General features: G+C 38.2%; 1 protein-coding gene across 4 annotated transcripts in view; it reads left to right on the forward strand.

Moving 5' to 3' along the window:
* The window catches only part of rps6ka1 (ribosomal protein S6 kinase a, polypeptide 1), a 105,975-nt gene that overhangs the window by 14,944 nt on the left and 66,816 nt on the right, over positions 1 to 24,215 (forward strand). For all 4 annotated transcript variants that reach the window (XM_036592579.1, XM_036592580.1, XM_036592582.1 and 1 more), the window contains exon 2: positions 4,742 to 4,786. In XM_036592579.1, coding sequence (XP_036448472.1) covers positions 4,742 to 4,786 — 45 coding nt within the window. The remainder of the gene's footprint in view (positions 1 to 4,741; positions 4,787 to 24,215) is intronic.

Here is a 24,215-nt window from a genome sequence, read left to right on the forward strand (position 1 = left end):
TGGTGGTGATAGGAACCAGACGTCCACCTCTAAAAGCTCCCTCACAGAAAGTTACTACATGAAATGGTTAGGAATTCACTGCCTGAGGGCTGAGACATTGTTTTATGATAGTTTTGAGAAGATTTTGGCCTCCATTCATGGTGGAGGGATACATAATATGCAGGGTGTTGTGAGGCAAAATAGTCCCTAAACAAAACTTATTATTACAGATTTTCCACTATTTTACAATGAACATTCCATATTTCATGTGTTCGGTTCTGATTTTTAATTGTGGTTTTAATAGGTCTGTTTCTCACTGTTGTTCTGATGGGCCCCTAACAGGCATCAGTTATCATTGGTTAGCCTGAACACTTCTGTCCAATCACAGGCTGGTTTCTGTTTTTTTTTTTTGTTTTTTTTGTTTTTTTTCTCTACATTGAATACTGTATATTAACTCTAAAATCTGATCCTCTGTTCATATTACTCTTACTGGTGTAGTCTAGAGGAAGATGGGTTTCCCTTTGAGTCTTAGTTCCTCTCAGGGTTTCTCCTCCTGCTCTGAGGGAGTTTTTCTCACCACCGTTGCTGTTGGCGACGCTCATTTGGGTCTTGGAGCTGGATTTTCTGTAAAGCTCTTCTTCGTGACAGCATGTTGTAAAGCAGAGCTGTATAAGTGACTCTCGATCTTGATTTTAATTTGCTCATCATCTCTGCGTTTGTGTGACTGTAGCGCCGCTGCAGCTCTGAGAGCCGTGATGGTGCAGTTTAACACTCGTCTGATGACACTTTAATTTCACTCTAAATGGCTTCCTCCCCCCTCTCTGCGTCCTTTTCCATCATCTCTGTATTTATTTCACCCTCTCTCTCTTTTTTTTTCTCGCTTTCTTTTTCTTGCTCTCTCCCTCTATGTCCCTCTCTCTCTTTCTTTCTTTCTCTCTCCCTCTATATTTCCCTCACTTTCCTTCTCTCGGTCTTTCTCACTCTTTCTTTCTGTCTCTCTCCCTCTGTCTTTCTTTCTTTCTTTCTTTTTCTTTCTTTCTTTCTCTTTCTTTCCATCTCTCCCCCTGTATATGTCTGTCTTTCCTTCTTTATTTTTCTTTCTCTGTTTCTTTCTCTCTCTCCTCTCTGTCTTTTTCATTCTTTCTTTCTTTCTTTTTCTTTCTTTCTCTCTCTCACTCCCCCTCTGTATGTGTGTTTCTCTCTCTTTTATTCATTGCAGTAATTTAGGCCATCTTAGTCTCTCCCTCTGTCGCTTTCTTTCTCTCTCTTTCCTTCTCGCTCTCTCTATCTTTCTTTCTCATTTTCTCTATCTCCCTTCTATAGGTCTCTCTTTTTCTTTCTTTCTTTCTTTTTCTTTCTTTCTGACTTCAGTTAGCCTTATTGGCATGACCATATTTAGAATTTATTTCTCACTTTCTCTTTCTCTCTCTCGCTCCCCCTCTGTATGTGTCTCTCTTTTATTCATTGCAACAATTCAGGCTGTCTTACTCTTTCCCTTTATGTCTGTCCTTCTCTCTCCCTCTCGGTCTCTCAGTCTCTCTTTCTTTCTCTCTCTCTCTCTCTCTCTCTCTCTCTCTCTCTCTCTCTCTCTCTCTCTCTCTCTCTCTTTCTCTTTCTCCCCCTCCCTCCCTTTATTCATTGCAACAGTTCAGGCTGTCTTACGCTCTCCCTCTATCTCTGTCCTTCTCTCTCTCTCTCTCTCTCTCTCTATTAATGCGGTAATTCAGGCGGTGTTACTGCAGCTCTGTAAGGCTGGGTGGAGTCAGAGCTTCTTGATTCTTCACTGATGAATCACATTAGCGTTAAAGAGCAGCTCTGAATGATTCAGTTTCTGTTTTCTTTACATCCAAATCCTTCAATTTGTTTGGCTAATTTTTTTATGAGTTGTATTTTTAAAGCACGGTCATCAAAGATGAGAACATTGTTTACTCTTACTTTGTTTTTTTTTTTTCAAAATCTTTTTTTAAGGTAGTCTGGCTGTTTTGCTGGTGTGTTTTGCTCCAGTTTGCAGGCCTCTGAATAATTAAATATCCTGATTCATATCATGAATGAAAATGTTTTCATAAATATTAATATATGAAAATATCTTTAAGCCATATTGCTCATCATTATGTTTATATACATTTTTTATTTTATGTAGATTACATTAGTGCTGGGCAGTATGGCTAAAAACCTTATCAGAACAAACATGTTTTGTCAGTATCATTCAGTATTGATTACTGATCATTTTAATACATTTTAAAGGCTTTTTTGCCACAGTCTCCTCTTGTTCTGAAACTACTAAACATTAAAATTAGTTAAAACTAGCCAGCTTTACTAACTGAAAATAGCTAATTGATAATTGAAAAAAAACTAACCCAGCTATGTGTTAATAGCTAATGCTAGCTAACTGTGCCAAGTGCAATTCTGTTACAAACGAAAATAGCTAACCTAATTTTGCTAACAAAAAAAGAGCTAATCCTAAGTTTGCTAACTGAAAATAGTTAATGCTAGCCGACTCTGTTAATAGCTAATGCTAAGTGTGCAGAGTACAATTCTTTTAAATGAAAACAGCTAATAAGAATACCAACTCTGCTAACAGAAAATAGCAAAGGCTAGCTAACTTTGCTAACTTGAAGATAGCTAACACTAGCTACATAAAATAGCTAACAACAGCTGAATTTACATACATACATACATCATCTAAACCGCTTATCCTTCTGGGTCGCGGTGGGGTGCTGGAGCCTATCCCAGCTGTCATTGGGCGGAAGGCAGGATACACCCTGGACAGGTCGCCAGTCCATCGCAGGGCAGAACAGCTGAATTTGATAACTGAAAATAGCTGATAACTGTGCTGAATGCAACTCTTTTAACTAAATTGGCTAACAGTAACATTGCTAACTAAATATAACTATTACTCAACTCTGCTAACAGAAAATATCTAATGCTAGCTAACTTTGCAAAAAGTTAGCTAACTATAAACTGAAAACAGCTAACAATAGCCAAATCTGCTAATGTTAGTAACATATACAATAACATAGGACAATTCAAAATAACCAGCACTAGATAATTCTGCTAATTGAAAATACCCAGATAGCGAGCATATATCGGTCCACTAGCTTAATAAGGTCGGCACCCCACTGACTGTTTGCCACTGCTGGTCCACCCTCGGACCACCCAGATTACTGTCCTACAAACAAGCTCTAATTAGTTTTTAATCTTCTCAAACAGATTTTAAATGCACACAGACTTTTATTTTAGAAAATAAACTTATAATGTTTGTCTAAACAACTAAGAGAAAAAAAAAATAATAACCAGACCTGATAAATGATTTTATAGAAAATGTTGTTGCTGAAACTGTGCTAGATTAAAATTATTTACTAAACTAATTTACAAAGTATACCTAAAGAAACGAAAGAAGGAAAAATAAGTAAACTGGACTGTAACTGGAAAATGAGTGATGATAAATGGAATTTTGTCTATGACTCTGCGTAACCACTGGTGGGCTGCCTGGAAAACACTGAGCAAAACGCCAGTGGACCGCCAGCTTTGCCATCATTGGGCCGACAGTGGTCCACTATCAGGGTAGCCAAGTCTAGCTAACTCTGATAATTGAAAATAGCTAACGCTAGCTGCCTCTGCTAGCTAACTGTGCTGTGTTAAATGAAAATAGCTAACTTTGCTAATAAAAAGAGCTAACACCAGAGAACTTGTAGAAAGGATAATTATCACTCTGCAATGTCTTCCGGTTTTCTCAAACGCTAGAGGGCGCTCCCCAGCGAGTCCAAAATGAATGGGTTGATATGGAGCATTTGAGCAAAATCATAGTTTATGAATGCTTAAACATTTTTAATGTAAAAGAATGCAGTCATTTCATGAACACTGAATTGCATAAAACATTTTAACACCGCTGTTATATTTTTAAGAGCGTTTAAACTCGAGCTATAGGAGTTTAAAACTGCGCCCCATGTCCATGACGTCAGTGAACGCGAACAGCCAATGAGCTGCTCCGCTCACCGATCAGCCATCACGCTCTAGCAGTAATGCCTGCCTTCTGCTGCCCAAAACCCGTTTGCTGTAGAAAAAAGGAAATCTATAGGTAAGTTTTCTTTGTTTTTTTTTTTAGTGAAATACATCCTTCTACTTTCTAAAATTAAAGAAACGTTCTGGGTAAGTGATTAGAAACTATTTCAACTTTTCGTTTTTAGCCATTTTTAGCTCCATTTACTCCAGTTCATTGAGGACTCACTCGCGGGCGCCCTCCGCTGTTTAGCAGTCCTGTTCTTGATATAACGGGAGGAATAGGGAGTGGCCAGGCTCCTCAGCTTTGCTAACAATAGCAAATGCTAGCTAACTTTGCTGACATGACATAACTCTGCTAATATATAGTAGCTGAATTTGATAACTGAAAATAGCTGATGTTAACTCTGCTAACTAAAGATAGCTAACAGTGGCTAAATCTGCTAAAAGAGCTAACAGTAGCTAAACTTGTTAACTGAAAATAATCAGCGCTGCTAATTGAAAACAGACACTGCTAGTTAACGGTGCTAGCTAAATTAGCTGCGTTGCTCCTTTCTCTCCACTCTCAGTGATGGTGATGGGCTCTGCAGGTGCAGCAGGAGTCTGGATGTGGTGGTGAGGATGTTCTACAGCCTGCAGAGGAACATACTGAGCTGTTAGTGCCGCTGATTAGACTCACGACGGTGCGCCTCATCCAGCTGTGCCCTGAACACCTGTGCACACCTCCTCTAAATCCTCCTTATTTTTCTTTTCTCCCTTTCAGAACGGACAGAGCACAGCCGAGGACGGAGTCGCTCCGGGAGTCAAGGTAAGAGGAAATGAAAACATGGGCATGCTGTTTCATCCCTGCTCGTTATCCGTCCTTTTCCAGCAGTGCTGTAGCGTGCTGGACTTCTTGATCTTTCCTGTGTGTAACAAATATAGTTCTAGTGAAAAAATGGCATTGAACCAGTATTTGCTCATCTCATTTACAAAAATGGTTCCACTGAAAGGTTCTCCAGGAGCCAGAAATGGCATTGTTTAATAACCCTGTGTACCAAATGTATTATTAAGAGTGTAGACACACTGTTAGTCAACTGGACAGCTTATGGACATGAACAGCTCACTCAAGTGTTCGAGTTTGAAGCCAACACAACCTTATCTCAGTTTCAGTTTGTCAGCTGATGATGAACAGAGAAAAGAATCAAGAGTCATGATTAAAAAAAAAAATTTATATTTGGGTTGTTCTACAGAAATTTTGTATTCCTAGTGTTTACAGATATACTACACTTGAAAACGTTAAAATAAAACAATAAGTTATTTTAACAATTACACCTTATTGCGCCATCAATTTAGCAATATAGGTTTTTAAATCAATTATATAGAGTTCCAGGCACCACGGAAGTGCTTGTCCTTAGTCATATGTAAAGGTTGAGGCCATATTTTGAAGAAGAAAACACATTTTTTGAACTACAATAATCTATGCATGAGTATGGAATGTAGAAATTTATTGACATAAAGAAAACAAATGCTAAACAAATATTATAAAATATAGAATGAAAGTTGTGGTCCCCAGAAGTCGTGTCACTGGTGTTACTGCGTAACAAACATCTCTTATTTTGAAATAAAAATCACACTGATGACATCACGACTTCTTTTTACCTATTTTCTGAGGATCTATGAAGAAAAACACATGGTAAGTCCACTGTGTCTTTTCAGTTATCAGAATTTTTCTCATTTAGCTCATGATTTCATATGAAGCTTTTAGTTGGTGTCACTGGCGTGACCGACTTTATTCTTAGGTAATTGTGAAAAAATAGAATTCAAATGGATTAAATTACATATTTTAGTGGAGATTCCATGATTGACAACATGTGGTTTGATGCTCTGTAGCAGCCATTTTGTAAAATGCCTTTTTCATTAAAAATGTCACTGGTGTTACCTTTATTATGTGTAACACCAGTGAGGATTGGTAACACCAGTGACGCCTATGGATAGATAGAAAAGTGGACGTTTCTGTAGACTGACCCATTTTTGCTATTTTGCCTACCCCTATCACCCCTACGACAGACTTGTGAGACAGCACAGGCAGCAAGGCAGTGAGACAGCCACCTTGAGTTTCGGACACAGCCCTAAACTGCTGATTGGCTGTCTAAATTGCATTCCGTATGCATATTAATAAGCTTTTCTTGTTTTTAGTCTATAGTCTGTTGCGGTCAGTAAATGTACTCACTTTCAGCACCTCACACTCACTTTTGGTTTAGGCCAAATCCCACTTCAGTATCATTTGGGAATTGGTATCCATGTCAGGGTGTCAGTGTCTGTTATTGGTTTGGTGCAGTTTTTCTCATCCCTCTTTAAAGTGAATCTAAGGTTTGACCGCCTGGATCAACCCCACACCTGAATGACCACAACAAACAAAATATCAGCTGTACAAAAAAAGCCTGTGTGCCTTGTTTTTGAATACTGGAGTGGAGGGAAAATGATTAAAAGGTTTGTTGACTATTTCTGTTTGCCTTTTTTTTAAGCAGAGCTTGAGATGTGTTGTATGTCCGCACAGTAATGTAGTTAGGAAGCTAATGTGATCCCTTCACCTTAAATTAATTGAGTCCCACAGGCTGTAGTAGTGAGCTAATGAGCGCTCACTCTGCTCTGAGCACATCTGCACAGACGGTTCACTGGCTGCCAGTGATTGAAAGCTAGTGGGGAGCTGTTAGCGCATGTCATTTCATAAATGCTAGCTGGTCCCTTTTGTTTATTTTTAGCAATGTTAGCTGTCAGTATTTTAGTCTGAAGGGTCAGTCATGGTGCTTTCCTTCCTCTTTTCACTTCAGGTTTGTGCGTTCAGCTTGCAGTGGCATGATAAGCAGTACCGCATTTGTGAAGCATGTATTGTTGCACTTCAGTACAGCCTTTGGCTTCATAAATCGCAAACTCATTTTGGAAAAGGAGCTCAGCTGTTATGGCTCATCCCCATCTGCTGTCACTGAGATGTAGAGTTATTTGTCTGGACACAGAAGGCTTTTTTGATGGCAGCTTTTCTGAGCGAGGATATATGTAGGGTGCCTCAGGGCTTTGTTGTAGGACACTTTGCGTATTCTGTTTTTATTACCAAAGTAAAAAAAAATGTTTTTTGAAGGCATGATTTGTAAGTTATGTTGGGCTGGGAGACTGAAAGTGTTTTGATTGTTGCTAAAACAGAACATTCCTTTTTATGTGACGCAAGACAAGGCAAGTTTATTTATATAGCACATTTCATACACAAGAGCAAGTGTGAAGTGCTTTACATAAATAAAAGCAAAATAAAACCAAGCATCCATGAACATCACATGAGGTGTTTGAGTGTAATTAAAATTTTAAATCAAAAGCTTAATTAAAAGTAAAAAAGTAATTAATGCAAGATTTACGTCAGTAATGTTATTATAGTATGTTATTAATCTCGTACCCTAAATCAGGAAATAATAAGGCATTAATCAACCCACTGGAGTAAGGTAATTCAATATTTAAGGTAAATATTATGAAACTCATTATAGTTTTAAAATATTAATTAGTCTTGATTTTTATGTAATTTTTTATTTTGGTTTTTGATTTCAGCTAATTTGTTAGTCTTAAGTCTTTAGCACCAAAAAGGGTTCTTCTGTTATGTATAAGCTTAAAAACAATTGCAGAACTCTTTTTTGGTGCTACTTTGAGTGTTCATGGTTCTGTATAGAACTATTGTCTTTACTAAAGAACCCTTGAAGAACCATTTTTTTAAGAGTCTATGTGTATATGTTTTCAAGTTGAGTATGTTTTGTTTGTGACACAGAACATGGCTCTTGCTAAATGAATAAAATATTTAAAAAGTGAAATTGTATAAATATCAGGACTCCAAGCTGGTTACTCAGTATCGGCGATATGTAAGTATCAGGTATCGGTACTGGAAGGGAAAAAGTGGTATCGGTGCATCCCTTGTCCACAGCTACGTCTGTGAATTAGTACTCTTTTGAATGACTGGTTCATTTTTTCACACTTTTTTTAAATTCTATTGTTTACATTGTTGAGAGAAAAGCTGTTGTGCAACTCTGACTGAAGGAGATCCGAAAATCCAAATGTAAAAGAGAGCTGTAAGCAGTTAGGCGGTGTGTGGGCGGCCTGAAGGCAGACTGAGACAGAAAGCTTTGCGGCGGATGTGAACTGTATTGACAGCTATCAGAAGTGATCGAGTGGCTGGATGTTAAATTTTAAGCTGGACATGCTGTCCTCGGTTCTCCTCCACTCAGCTCTGAGCGGGTCAGGAACCCGAGGAGCACATCTGCCTGTGTTTTCAAAACAAGTGCAGCTTGACCTTTACAACTGTGTTTTTCTGGATGGTGGACAAAATCTCTCTCTCTCTCTCTCTCTCTCTCTCTCTCTCTCTCTCTCTCTCTCTCTCTCTGTTTCCCACAGTAATGCTGTTTGGCACCCCTAACACGGTTATTTTGTTTCACTAAAGCAGCTACACAGCCTGCAGTTTCAGTCACCATAGCTCTCTCAGGCAACGAAAATGTGATGACTGGTAAAATAATTATTTGATGGCGAGTTATAAGATTCGTTGGGTGACTGGAGCTACTCGATTATGTATTGTTGTCACATCAGAAAACTTCTAGACGTGATACACTCAACTGTTCACAAGCGGAGAACGTGTTCAGGCGTTTAATTTGATTGTCAGCAGTCAGTATCGCCATATAAAAACTAATTCATTCATTTCATGTTTTAATGTTCAGAGTCGTACACCTGAGGAAGGAAAACATATCGGCTTGATTTGAGCCTTACAGAGTGGTAAATATGGAATACCTCTCTATCTAAGGAAAAGCTTAAGTAAAATCTCCTTTTCCACAGGGCATGATGGGATATGTATGAGCAGTGACAATTTTCACAGGATTAAAATAAACAACAATAGAATAGCAAAGCTACAAATCCACCAAAAGAGGCACAGTGCAGCTAAAAATCCACCAATAGGAGAACAACATGGCTTAAAATCCATTAATAAGGGAATTATATGGCTAAAAATCCACCAATAGGAGAGTGATATTGCTATATATCCATGAGTAGGGGAGCAATATAGCTAAAAATTCACCAATACAAAAACAGCATAGCTAAAAACCCACCAATTGGAGCACAATCTGGCTAAAAATCCACCAATAGGGGAACAGTATAGCTAAAAATCCACCAATAGGGAAGCAATATAGCTAAAAATCCACCACTACGAGAGCAGCATGGCTAAAACCCCACCAACAGAGAAGCGACATAGCTAAAAACCCACCAATAGATGAGCGATATCTATAAAAATCCACCAATATTGGAGCGATATAGCTTAAAAAAGCTACACCAATGGGGGAGCTATATGTTAAATATCCACCTTCAGGGGAATGATATAGCTAAAACTCCACCAGTTGGAAAGTGACATGGCTAAAAATCTGTCTGCAGCACACGGCAACATGAATATCACACAGTCTGATATAGAATTTGGTCGAGATGTTCTTCAGCATCATCTCACACAGTGTGATAGGAAGTAAACTATAATAGCTTTAGACAATTTAGAGTTCAGCCTTTTCTCCCTTTGATGGTGAAATCCTGTAAAGTCTTACTTCATCCCTGTAAGCTACATGCTAAATGGATTCTACATGCTAAAGACCTTCTACATGCCTCATAATCCCCCTGTTAGACGGCTGTTATCCCTGTAATGGATGCACTGTGACTCGTGACTCTCCGCATCATCTCTGTTCACTGTTCTGTCTTTTTTATGCTGTTCTGATTTTTTTCTAACACGGTCCAGTTTAAATTAAAATAATGTTATCGATGTAGTTTCGGGCCTTTGGACTCCAATGTGTATGTTTTGTTTTTCTTTGCTGGCATTGAAAAATGAAAAATATGTACTAAACATCTATTTTGATTGGACTTAAGTAAAAGAAGGGTGGTCAGTGATTTTTGTATCATCATATTTGAATTATCGCTATCAAATTCGGCTGGTTTTTCAGATCTGGAAAGCTCACACGTCCAGCTTTTCTCTGATTCTGCCAGGTTTGTGTATGAATGTGAGAGCGAGACCCGTATCAGCTGCCTGTGTTCTGTAACAGGAGCTAAAATAAAGCAGCCTGCTAATTAGCCCCCTCTGGATTAGAGCTAATCTGGAGCATAGCAAGGCCACTCACACCACACACACACACACAGATAATTACCACTCATCCTGTTAGCCTTTACAGGTGAACGTTGTTCTACCTACGTTCTACATCTGCACCCTGGCCCAGGAGCTAAACAGTGGGGGGGGGATTAAGATGATTCCAAGGGTCTTGAAGACACAAAGACCCCCCTCCTGTGATATTTAGGAATGTGGAGAGATTCATAATTGAAATGCTTTGTTCATCTAAGTACTAATTGAAGGTTTTTGTTGCAAAACACATTATAGACAATTTTGGAAGATTATCTGATTGTTTACAGATAAGTTGTTGGGTGTGTTTTTTTTTTTTTTAATGCTTTATAATTAATGCTAATATATGATTAATATCACCTTCATTAGAGAAATAGATGTTTTCCATTAAACGTCACCTTCAAATACTCATTGTATACAAAATTAAGGCATATGCAGCATTTCAGAATGACACTCTTCAAATAAAGACTAGTTTTAGATACAGTGCTGATGGGGAAAACCCTCTCCAGTTTGAAGAAGGTGCCACACACTGTCAGAAAAAAGGGTCTGTGCAAGTTTTCCCAGTGGAAAAGTACATTTTGTACCTTTTCAGAACAGAACAATAAAATGAAAAAGCCTGGAGACGAAACGGGATGTGTGGAGTCAATACAACTTGACAGAACATATAATTACAAAGGATTACGCCAGGAACAATGAAAGTGGATCAGCGCAAACTGTTCGTCCCCCAGGTTTTCAGAGGTGTAGGTGGCTTATTTTCTGGAGCTGTTAGTCGAAGGGAAGCTTGTTCTACAGTAACTGCAGAAATGAAGCGACAGAGCTGTTAAAACCCCATGTTCTACCGCAGACTCTCAACGTTTTTGAGTTTTTCCCTCCGTTTTTCCACTGGATCAGGGGCTCGGCAACATGTGAGCCACATGTGGCGCTCTTACTGCCCTGTTGTGGCTCCACAGCAGAATTAGATTTGTAGTTAAGAATAAAATAATCCTCCTTTGCAGTAAAATAAAGCTCTGCTGGTCGTTCAACACAGTTTAACAATAAATGGTCTTAAACGCTGGAGTTAATGTAGAACTGCTAATTCAGCCTTTAACCCTGGAGATCAGTGCGCAGACTTCTGGTCACCACAGCAACACAGACAACAATCTCGCCTAGCTAGTAGCTAACAAAAAGACAAAGAGAGAGATTTAAGACGAACATCGATAATTTGGAGATGAATGGACTTATTTGTATTTATAATCACTCCAGCTCGTTTCCTGATACATTTAATCTGCAACAAGAAACTGACAAACACTAAAAAGTCATGAGGCTGAAGTTTCTCATTCTCCAGCTTCTCGTTTGAATTTTTCCGTTCCACCTAAAATGGTGTCTGAGGCACCAGAATGTAACTGCTGCACCATTTAAGGTGGAACGGAAAAATTCAAATGAGAAGCCGGTGAATGAGGAGCTGACTTCAGCCTCGTAAAAATTTGAATGTTGAAAGACATTTTACAAGAAACTGTTCTACTATCGTGGAAAAGTTTCCTGCTGGAGATGCAAGAAAAGCAGCAATAGCTGCTTAACGCAGAGCAATTAAGTCTGTGTTTTCTTTAACATTTTTTAGCCTATACTAGCACATTAGCACATACAGAGACATATTTACAGCCAAGATGGTGAAACGTTACTTCAATGAAATGGTCATAAATGTTGTGGCTCCCAAAGTGGTTTGATTTTTGTTGAAACAGGACAAAATTTGCATGAAAATTTTAGGGGGCCTAAATTTCTCTGCTCTGTGCACCTGAGCTGAACTGTTCACTCATTCATGATTGTGTGTGAGTGTGCAGTCGTGGGGGCAGTGCATATGTACAGATGGTGGGTGGGATTTTTTTTAACACTGCGTGGTGTGATGTTATTTTTTACTCTCCGTTGTTCTTTATTCCTGTTTCTGAATCGATGAGTGCAAGCAGAAGTGTGTGCAGGATGGACTGATGAATGGAGGGAGAGAAAGGATAGGTCTGTGTGATGGAAATCCAATGACATGCACTGCTAAGGCAAACAACGCTGGGCTAGCAAACTTGTTTATCTAGATCTTACTGAAACTCTTTGCAAGCGATGTGTGGACAAACACCATGATGTAACATTAGAGCGAACAAGACCACAGTGAGTAATGTAACTAGCATTAGCTAAGTTGTGGGTTAGCAAACTGTCACTACAATTGCTGCTTTGAAGCTAACCAGTTGGGATTAGCTATAACAAACATTAGCAAACGGGGACAAAACAATACTGGCATATTGGTTCTGTGATGCAGCAAAAATAAGTTAATATTGCCCAACTGTCAAGCAGAAACAGAGCAGCCTCCTCATCCCTTTTCACACAGTTTAACTCTCAAAGCTGAAATTAGCTTCTTATTCGCCAGCTTCGTGCTCAGTTTTTCCCGTTCCACCTTAAATGGTGCAGCAGTTGCAGTCAGGTGCCAGAGCAGAACTGCTACATGATTTAAGGTGAAACGTGAAAATATGAATAGGAAGCGAACGTCAGCCTCGTCAACTCTCCTTGGTCTCTCCACTGCCGAAACGCCCTCGCGTAAATGAAAGAAGTGGATGCAGTTTTTGATCAGCTACTTCTTTAAAGGAATACTTAACTCATTAACACATTTCTTATAGTGATCGAAAGCTAGGAGCTACACTCTTACACTGTTTAGTAAGGAGAATAATTCTATTTAGAACCATGAGTTCTATGTAGAACCATTTCATGCTTAAATGGTTCTTTGCATGGTGAAATGATTGAGTGAGATGATGGAGAATGTGTTGTATATGGTTCTATATAAAACCTTTTTGAAAGTGGTTCCATATAGCCCCAAAAAGGTTCTTCTACTGTATACAAGCTTGACATTGTAACAATAGAAGAACGCTTTTTGGTGCTACATAGAACCCTACGCTGATCAGGCAGAACATTATGACCACCTTCTTGTTTCTACGCTCATTGTCCATTTTATCAGCTCCACTTACTATATAGTGATAAAATGGACAATGAGTGTAGAAACAAGGAGGTGGTCATAATTTTATGCCTGATCGGTGTGTACAACATGCTCTTCAGATTGCTGATCAATTATTTCACCATGCAAAGAACCGTTTAATCTTGAAACGGTTATTTACAAAACTCTAAATAGAACCACTTCTTTTACTAGCTAGCGCACCCTGTTTAAGCTCTGCCCTCTCGAGTGGCTGTGTAGCACAGGCTAGTGCATCGATTAGCGATGCTGTGATGGACACTGGAGCAGCTAATAATACATCCATTATCCCTCCGCCCCCAGAGAGCCGCAGCGGGAATAAATAGCTCCGTGTCCAGGAATCTCAGCCAGGCTGGAGCAGGAGCAGACAAGGATTTATATCGATTTAAAGTATCCACAATATTGGTTTCTACAGTTTTTCTCTGTATCTGTAAACGTGCAGTAACAATGTGTCAGAATGAGCTAACGGCCCCTCACAAACATCACTAAAGACCACATTAATACCGTTGGTCACTGGAATATTCTGAGCCCATTCGGGTTCTGTGTACGCTAGACGTTTTAGCAGCTTTTTTTCAGCTCATCCTAGAGACCTGTTCACACGCAGCTCGGCTAATAAACCACAGTAATGTGATAAACCAGTTAAACAATGCTGCAGCCTGAAGAGCTATAATGCTAATCTGCGTGTGTTTTATTTGTTGCTTATTACTTACTGTAGCTCAGACTTACGATTAAGCTTAACAAGCTCATGCAGGAACAAGAATGTCCAGTTTGCTAAACATTCACATTTACAGGCCATGATTAACCTGATTAATCGATTATTAGTTGATTAAATTACATGAATATTTTAATATAGAAAATGAGCTTTTTTTGTAGCCCTAGTTAGCACCATGCTAAGTGCTACACTAGCCTCTAAGCAAACTAGTGATATATAAATATCTATAATACAAAAAAAAGAAAAAGAGAACGGGAGAGAGTAGGGTGATATATATATATATATATATATATATATATATATATATATATATATATATATATACACACACACACACACACACACACACACACACACACACACACACACATATATGTGTATATGTGGCTGCTGCCGGGTTTTTTCAGTTTTGGACATGGTTTGAAAATGCCTGGTGTCGTTTACATTTTGTGTAAATTTCATGATAAATGGACCAAAATGACTTAAAAAAAAATCTGGTTCCTCTGACTTACATTAAAAGTAAAGTATGTTTTTTCCTTCTGTATGGTTTTGAGGATTCAACTTTGTATGGGAATAACGTCTGGATTTTATACGGTTATGAGGTTTTGACCCTGGATGGTAATGACATCTGGAGTCTGTATGGTTTTGAGGATTTGACTTTGTATGGTAATGATGTCTGGATTCTGTATGGTTGTAAGGTTTCGACGTTGTACGGTGATAATTTCTGGATCCTGTCCAGTTATGAGGTTTCAACTTTATACAGTAATGACATTGACATCTGGATTCTGTGCGGTCATGATGCCTGGATTTGGTGGTGAATTCTGTACACTAATGATGTACGGATTCAGTACAGTGACGATGCAAAGAATCAGTATGTCCCCTGTAAAGTTTTAATACATACATATATACATACTGCATATAAATACACACACACGTATAATTGAGTAGTAATAGCCACGGTCATGACTACTAGACACTAATGAGATATCTACACCTCCACACTCCTGTCACCTATTACATCTCTCTCTCTCTCTCTCTCTCCTCTCTCTCTCTCTCTCTCTATGAGATTTTTCTCATACAGAATTATACAACATATAGGACACTGCTTTTAGTCTTGTTTGATGGAATGTCAGGATAAAGATTTGTTTAATTCCTTAAACTGCAGCATTATTGTTCAGGTATTAATACGCTACAGTGCCTTAAAATGAAATGTCAGTTTGGCGCTGCTGTGTTAAGGTGTTTTTCCTCTGTTTTACAGGTTTATCATGTGTTTATACTGTAGAAATATCACTGAGACTTGAATACAGTGGTAATTTTTTCTGATATGTGCTGTGATAAATTACATTCAGAAAGACATTCAGCCATGAATGCTTCACTACATCATGTATTATCAAGAGTTTGTTTACCATACATTGTCATATCAATATTTTAAACACTCCCCTAGTAACTAATGTCAATTATTTAGTAACTACTATGAATTATTCAGTAACTGCTATGAATTATTCAGTGTCTATGATTTTTTTTCAGTAACTATTGATTTTTTTAGTAACCAGTGTAAATTATTTAGTATCTACTGAATGATTCAGTGTCTGCTGTGAATGATTCAGTGTCTGCTGTGAATGATTCAGTGTCTGCTGTGAATGATTCAGTATCTGCTGTGAATGATTCAGTATCTATTATGAATGATTCAGTATGTACTGTGAATGATTCAGTATCTATTATGAATGATTCAGAATCTATTGTGAATGATTCAGTATCTACTCTGAATGATTCAGTGTCTATTATGAATGATTCAGTATCTATTATGAATGATTCAGTATGTACTGTGAATGATTCAGTATCTATTGTGAATGATTCAGTATCTATTGTGAATGATTCAGTATCTACTCTGAATGATTCAGTGTCTATTATGAATGATTCAATATGTAGTGTGAATGATTCAGTATCTATTATGAATGATTCAGTATCTACTGTGAATGATTCAGTATCTACTGTGAATGATTCAGTATGTACTGTGAAACTAATCGTTCTGCAGTTATGGGAGTGAGGAACTGAAGTATGGACCTATGTACAGAATCTTAGAGTTTAAGGGGTTAGTGCTATAAATATGTATGTAAGTAGTCTGTAAATAAGTTTGTAAACAGTTTGTAAACAGTGTTCCCTGGTTCTTTGCGAGGTAGGCGTTTGCTGAAAGGCTTGTCATATCTGCTGCTTCCAACAAATTATTTGGCCTCCGGACAGTTTATTAAATGGTAGGAAGAGAAAATGAAAAAGATGTGTTGGTGTGCTTGGCTGAATTCTCATATGGTGAATTCAGGATGCTCTTGACGTCCAAGGACAGACTTTTTTAAGGAGAAAAACGGAACACGAACTGTATCCTCACGAGCAAGACAGTCTAATTGAAAAAGTTAGGAGTTTCTTTGTACAGAAATCTACAAAACTGCGATTGCACTGAGAGTGATTTCTACTTTGTACTGTAATAACTTCTGTATTCTGTACTGTTTTGAGGTTTCGAATCCGGTAATGACGTCTGGATTCTGTATAGTTCTGAAGTTTCAACTTTGTACGGTAATGATATCTGGATTCTGTACGGTTATGAGGATTCCAGTTTGTACGGTAATAACGTCTGGATTTTATACGGTTATGAGGTTTTGACCCTGGATGGCTTCAACTTTGTTTGATATGACGTCTGGATTCTGTACAGTTATGAAGATTCAACTTTGTATGGTCATAATGTCTGGATTCTGTACGGTTAAGAGGTTTCGACTTTATACAGTAATGACGTCTGAATTCTGTAGGGTTTGAGGTTTCGACTTTATACAGTAATGACATCTGGATTCTGTGCACTCATGATGTACGGATTCGGTACAGTAATGACACAAAGAATCAGTATGTAGTACGTGAAGCCTTGAAGGTGAAATCATGTTCTTTCATGACTGCGTTTGTCGTGAATGTAGATGAGTGTGTTTACATGCACTCAATAATCCGATCATTTGTTATCTAATTACTCAAATGGTCATGTAAACAGCACATTCTGATTTCTTGGATCAGAGTAAGGTCCAGAAATCCAATTCAGATTTATCTTTGATAAAGAGAGCTGGATTTCAGCTCAGTAATCAGATTTCTCAGTGCATGCTAACTCTTACTCTGATTTCTTTCGGATTGCTCAGTCTGCGCATGAGCAAAAACAGATACGGTACCGGAAATAAGCGAGCAGCACTGCCACGAGATGCAGCAAAACACTTTCGGAGCGACGCTGAAACTGAAATCATACTTGATGAAATTAAGGATTTAAATAATCTTCATCTTCTAGATGATGTATGTTCATATCTTTAGGTAATGTGGTGCGATGTTTTTAAAATCTTTAAAAGGTCTACCAATAGCTACTTTACACTAATTAAATGTTATCCTGGTTAAGTTAAATATGATTGTGTTTGCTAAAATACATTTTATATTGAAGTACAGAACTAAGACATTTAATATTACATTGTCAGTCATATTTTTTGTAGCTGTTAAACATACAAAACGTTGTGGAGTCTGACAACAAGTACACAAAAGCTTTGACATGAGGGCGTTTATCTTTTATGTGTACAGTTAAAGCTGATGATGTTTCTGTAAGTGGAATATAAATTGTGGAGCTGAAAAAATGTCCTTGATTGAAACATGAATAAAGTCAACACAGTTACTACCGAGAGTAAACAAGCTGAAAGACTAAACTGTGTTTGTTTTATTCATGTGTTTCTCACTGATGTGTTTGAATCAGTTCAGAGCGCCGCTGTTTTAGTGTATCTGGAATAATGCGAGAGGTTTTATGTTTGAGGATGAACATGTGCTGCTGTTTTGAACATTAATAGAGATTCTGATGCCGTTGTGTTGCTGTCCTTTAATGAGTTGTGATAAATTAGGTATAGTCTTAGCAACAATGCTAATATATTCGTGTTCTGTCTCTTTTCACCCTCTTTCTGTGAGTGTCTGTGCCGCGGCGCTAGTTGCCCTGACACTGTTGTCATGGTGTTAAGTAACCAGCATGGCAACCACACAAGCTGGTCTGAAGTAGCACCCTTACTGATTTATTTATGAATTTTAATGAGCCGAGAGAGGGGAAAAAAGAGAGGAATGAACAGATTACAGTGAAAGTGTTGTGTTACTCATGGCCTCAAGTGTTCACAGCTATTAAAGGTGAAAGACCGGATTATTCCACAGAGGTCCAAATAATCCAAATAATAATTAGAATAAATAAGTAAATAATTATAATAAATAATTTCGGGGATTTGGAGACCTCTCTGGAAGAAATATGTAAATGCAATTGCTTCATTTGATTAATGCAGCATGTGTTGTATATGGTTCTATGTAGAACCATTTTGAAAATGGTTCACTATAGCACCCAAACGGGTTCTTCTGTTGTTACAACGTCAAGCTTTTATACAATAGAAGAAACCTTTTGGGTGCTATATAGAACACTGGTCAAAAAGGTTCTGTATAGAAACATGTATAGCACATTCATGTGCATTCTCCATCAGTCTGAAGTGCCATTTTGTGATGCAAAGAACCATTTAATCATGCAAAGGGTTCTTTGAATGTTCATGGTTCTATGCAGAGCTATTTTCTTTACCAAAGAACCCTTGAAGAACCATCATTTTCAGAGTGGCCCGCACCTTCATCAGTGGGAAGAACCCTTTCACAGTGCAGAGAACCATTAAATCATGCAAAGGGTTCTTTGAGTGTTTATGGTTCTATACAGAACCATTTTCTTTACTAAAGAACCTTGAAGAATCATCTTTTTCAGAGTGTCCAGCACCTTCTAGATAAATCTGAAGAAGCATTTCACAGTCCAAAGAACCATTTAATCATGCAAAGGGTTCTTTGAGTGTTCATGGTTCTTTACAGAACCATTTTCTTTACTAATGAACCCTTGAAGAATCATCTTTTTCAGAGTGTCCAGCACCTTCTAGATCAATCTGAAGAACCCTTTCACAGTGCAGAAAACCATTAAATCATGCAAAGGGTTCTTTGAGTGTTCATGGTTCTATACAGAGCTATTTTCTTTACCAAAGAACCCTTGAAGAACCATCATTTTCAGAGTGGACCACACCTTCTTCATCAATCGGAAGAACGCTTTCACAGTGCAGAGAACCATTAAATCATGCAAAGGGTTCTTTGAGTGTTCATGGTTCTACACAGAACCATTTTCTTTACCAAAGAACCCTTGAAGAATCATCTTTTTCAGTGTCCAGCACCTTCTAGATCAATCTGAAGAAGCAATTCACAGTCCAAAGAACCATTTAATCATGCAAAGGGTTCTTTGAGTGTTCATGGTTCTTTACAGAACCATTTTCTTTACTAATGAACCCTTGAAGAATCATCTTTTTCAGAGTGTCCAGCACCTTCTAGATCAATCTGAAGAACCCTTTCACAGTGCAGAAAACCATTAAATCATGCAAAGGGTTCTTTGAGTGTTCATGGTTCTATACAGAGCTATTTTCTTTACCAAAGAACCCTTGAAGAACCATCATTTTCAGAGTGGACCACACCTTCTTCATCAATCGGAAGAACGCTTTCACAGTGCAGAGAACCATTAAATCATGCAAAGGGTTCTTTGAGTGTTCATGGTTCTACACAGAACCATTTTCTTTACTAAAGAATCCTTGAAGAATCATCTTTTTCAGTGTCCAGCACCTTCTAGATCAATCTGAAGAAGCAATTCACAGTCCAAAGAACCATTTAATCATGCAAAGGGTTCTTTGAGTGTTCATGGTTCTTTACAGAACCATTTTCTTTACTAATGAACCCTTGAAGAACCAAGTGTAGATTCTTTTAAGGTTCTATGTATCACCAAAAAGAGTTCCACTGTTGTTACAAGCCAGAGAACCTTTTTTGGTACTGTATAGAGTGCCTAGAGTGAACCCTGATGGCAGATTTTCACCATAAGCGTAATTGATGCTTTATTAATAAAGACTGAATGTCTTACTTTCCGTATCTGAGGTGCAGACGAGGGTGTGGCCAGAGGTGGCCAGCGCCAGCCTGGAACAAAGCACAGCCGCCTTTCTGGCCACCTCTGGCCACACCCTTGTCTGCGCCTCTGAGTTTGGTGTCTGAAGTTTACTTCTTCACTGGTTTCCGCACTGGATCTGCGGGGCTAATGTAGCTAACAAGTAATTCAAGCTTATAGCTAGCAATTAGCATGGAGCTAAATGCAGGCCTAAACGTCTCAAAGTGGAGATTTTCAGTATCTCTAGACTTGATTATGTGGTTTCTGATGCTGTATGACTCAGTTATCTATAAACATGGACTAAATTATGGACACAATTCAGGCTTTAAGATTCTCCTGTTTTAGCTGTGCTAACCTGTCTGTATCTCTGCATGTTCGGACCTCAAGTGTGCCTGAATCTGTTGAACACGCCGTATGTTTGAGAATAGATTGTTTTGCGGCTCTTTAGAGCAGCGTAAGTGCCTTTCGGAGTGGACGCGCTGCCGTGTCTGATTTGTCGCTGCAGGTTTTAGAGCAGGTGTAGTAAATCAAATGCTGCAGCCTGCTGAGATTTTTGCATTTAGAGACGGACGCCCACAGAGAGCTGATAACATCATCTCCAGAAGTGGATTACAATTCAAATAATGCTTTAGAGGCGTGTCTGCTGTGTGTGTGCGGTGTGTCAGATCTCCCAATGGAAATGGAAGGTAATAAATGCTTTTTCCACCCGTGTAAATTTGATTTGTAAACGCTCTAATGCAGGATAATGGGCCCTTCGTTTAGATTTCTACAGCGAGGATGCAACACACACACACACACACACACACACACACACACACACACTCACACACACCTGACACTTTTAGGCTTTAAATGCATGTGTGTGCATTGCACATATTGGGGCTGGAAACGTCCAGACTCTGACTGCAGTAAATCCAGAGACTAACAGCTCAGACGCTCCTGACTTCATATGGCACTTTGCACAAAAGCTCAGTGTTTCATTTTTTACATACCGATATATTTATACAACCCCATTTCCAAAAAAGTTGGGATGCTGTACGAAACGTAAATCATGTGCAAAATATTTAAACCATATATTTTACTGAAAATAGTACAAGGACAACAAATCAAATATTGAAACTGTTACGTTTGATTTTTTTTTTGAAAAATAGATGCCCATTTTGAATTTGATGCCAACAACACGTTCCAAAAAGGTTGGGACGGGGGCATGTTTACCTCTGTGTTTCATCACCTCTTCTTTTATCAACACTCTGTAAGCGTTTGGGGACTGAGGAGACACTGCTGTAGTTTTGAAAGTGAAATGTTTTCCTGTTCTTGTTTGATATAGGATTTCAGCTGCTCAACAGTTCGCGGTCTTATTTGTCGTATTTTTCATTTTATAACGTGCCAAACCTTTTCAGTGGTGACAGGTCTGTACTGCAGGCAGGCCAGCTTGGCACCCGGACTCTTTTAATACAGAGTAATGCTGTTGTAATACATGCAGAATGTGGTTTGACATTGTCTTGCTGAAATAAGCCTTCACTGAAAAAGACGTCGTCTGGATGGCAGCAAATGTTTCCAAAACATGTATATATCGTTCAGCATTAATGGCGCCTTCACAGATGTGCACGTCACCCATGCCATGTGCATTAATGCATCCCTATATCATCATGAATACTGGCTTTTGAACTGTGCATTGATAACAAGCTGAGTAGTCTTTAGCCTGGAGGACACCATTGTCCAAGATTTCCAAAAAGGATTTTGGATGTTGATTTGTCTGACCACAGGACACTATTCCACTTCCCCTCAGTCAATTTTAAATGAGGTCAGGCCCAGAGAAGGTGGCAGCATTTCTGGATCCTGTTTATGTACAGTTTTTTTCATTGCATTTTAGAGTTTTAACTTGCATTTGTGGATGCAGCGACAAACTGTATTCACAGACACTGGTTTTCAGAAGTGTTTCTGAGCCCATGCAGTGATTTCCACTACAGAATCATGTCTGTTTTTAATGTTGTCCCACCTGAGGGCCCAAGGATCACGGCCAGCAATTACTGTTTTTTGGTCTTGTCCCTTGCATACAGAGATTTCTCCAGATTCTCTAAATCTTGTAATGATTATTTTGTACTGTAGATCATGAAAAGAAAAAGTTCATTGCTGTTTTACATTGAGAAATGTTATTCTTCAACTGTTGCAAAATTTGCCCACACAGTCTTTCACAGAATGGTGAACCCCTCCTGATCTTTACTTCTGAAAGACTCAGCCTCTCTGAGATGCTTTTTTACACCCAATCATGTTATTGACCTGTTGCTAATCAACCGTTTTTTTTTATTTATTTATTTTTTTTATAGCATTACACAACTTTACCAGCCTTTTGTTTCCCCCGTCCCAACTTTTTTGGAACATGTTGTTGGCATCAAATTCAAAATGGGCATATATTTTTCAAAAAACAATAAAATTTCTCAGTTTCAACATTTAATTTGTTGTCTTTGTACTGTTTTCAATGAAATATAGGGTTTACATGATTTGCATATCATTGCATTTTGTTTTTATTGATTTTACACAGTGTCCCAACCTTTTTTTGGAAATTGGGTTGTATATTTGTGCACACACACACACTCTCGCACATGTACATATACACTACCACATACACATGAACACACTCAGGGATTATATGTCCCATATATGTTACAGTTATGTAACAATATTATATACCATATCTATTAAATATATGCAAGTGTCCATATGTATTAATTTGTCCTTCTCATATATATTTCATTCCTGATGCTGTATATCCACCAGTAACACTTTTGAATATTACCAGTTTTTGAAAAGAATAACAGCTGATGTATAATGGAAAACGCAAATGTATTTCTATAATAAAGGTTATATTAATCATTATATAGCATTAATATTTCTTCTGTGTGTAGCGCACACTCCCTACAACATGCATCATAAAAAATATTCTTAAAAGGTGTGTGTGTGTGTGTGTGTGTGTGCATGTATGTAATAAAAATGTCCATATGTGTTATGCAGATGCAAGTACATGTATTTACATGTAATACTAATACACTCCATATGTATTGTATACATCTAAGTATCTACTTGTTACAAATGTGCTATAAATATCTACATTTAATAGTAATAATACATTACATTAATAATACAACACATTACACAATATTACATGTGTAAATACCTATATGTAATAATAACAATAAAAATTGCAATATTTCCATATGTATATGTTCCAAATATGTGTAATAAAATTTTAAAAATTTAGTCATATATATTTATGTATTTTTATTTTCAATAACATATATATATAAAAGACTGAAGACTGTCTAGTGTCTAACACAAACACGTGTGTGTATGTCTATATAAATGTGTGTGTATGTCTATATAAATTGTGTGTGTGTGTGTGTGCGTACGTGTGTGTGTTAGACAGTCTTTGATATCGTGTTTCCAGCCTCTCTGAAAGCTCTTTGAGGTCATTGACTCTGAGGAGGCTCTCATCAATTTTTCAGCACTTGGAGCCAGTTTGTGGCGCAGCCTGGTTGCCGTGTTACCTGATGCCGGTTAGCGTTAGCGCAGTTAAAGACAGTGTGTTTGGGTTCAGGCAGACTGAGGCAGACTGAGCTCAGCTAGCTTCCGTTCAGCCGACCTTCTCTGACTCACAGCCTTACAGTGATAGTTTGTAGAAAAATCTGATTTACCTCAAATGTAGTCGATCAGCCAAGACTTTTGTTTTCTTTAACAACTACAGACACCATTACTTGTTCAGCTAACGAGTAATGAAAGCTTATAGCACTGCGCTAACTGCAGGCCTGAATCATCACACACTCGCCTCAAACTGTGTTGAAATGTTCAGTGAACTACTTCAGAGGAAGCAATCTAGACAGCGGGAGGTGATCGAGGGTCTGCTGCCTTTTTATTTTCGTTTGAATTGTGACCGAAACGTCCCTGACACTCAGCTAAAGGGGATACGGGATAACGTGGTTTGCACTGTTTGTGTTGTCTATGCTTTTTCATGCCATCTCAAAATGTATAACCATGCTTTTTAACCTTGAATAAAATAGACATTGACATTACATATTTGAGTGTGTGCCCTGTTGTGCAGTGGAAACAATGATATTTTGCTCTATTGAGGTCTTACAGTGTTACAAAGCATTGAATTTCGTTTAAAAAGTTGTGCAGCAATACTGAATATTAGGGTTGGGCAGCATGACGGTAGTACAGTACACCGCAGTTTGTAAAAAATAATGACGATGCTTGAAAATGATGACTATTTCAAAATTATGACGTGTCAGATTTAGATTTCACATCCGAACGGATAAATACATTTCATCCATTCATATTTTAGAGGGCTCACTGATTTGGTGGCGTGGAAGCTCATCAACAGAAACACAGCGTTTTAGTTGGGGGGCGG

Source organism: Colossoma macropomum, unplaced genomic scaffold (assembly GCF_904425465.1).
Source record: "Colossoma macropomum unplaced genomic scaffold, Colossoma_macropomum, whole genome shotgun sequence".
Lineage (NCBI taxonomy): Eukaryota > Metazoa > Chordata > Actinopteri > Characiformes > Serrasalmidae > Colossoma > Colossoma macropomum.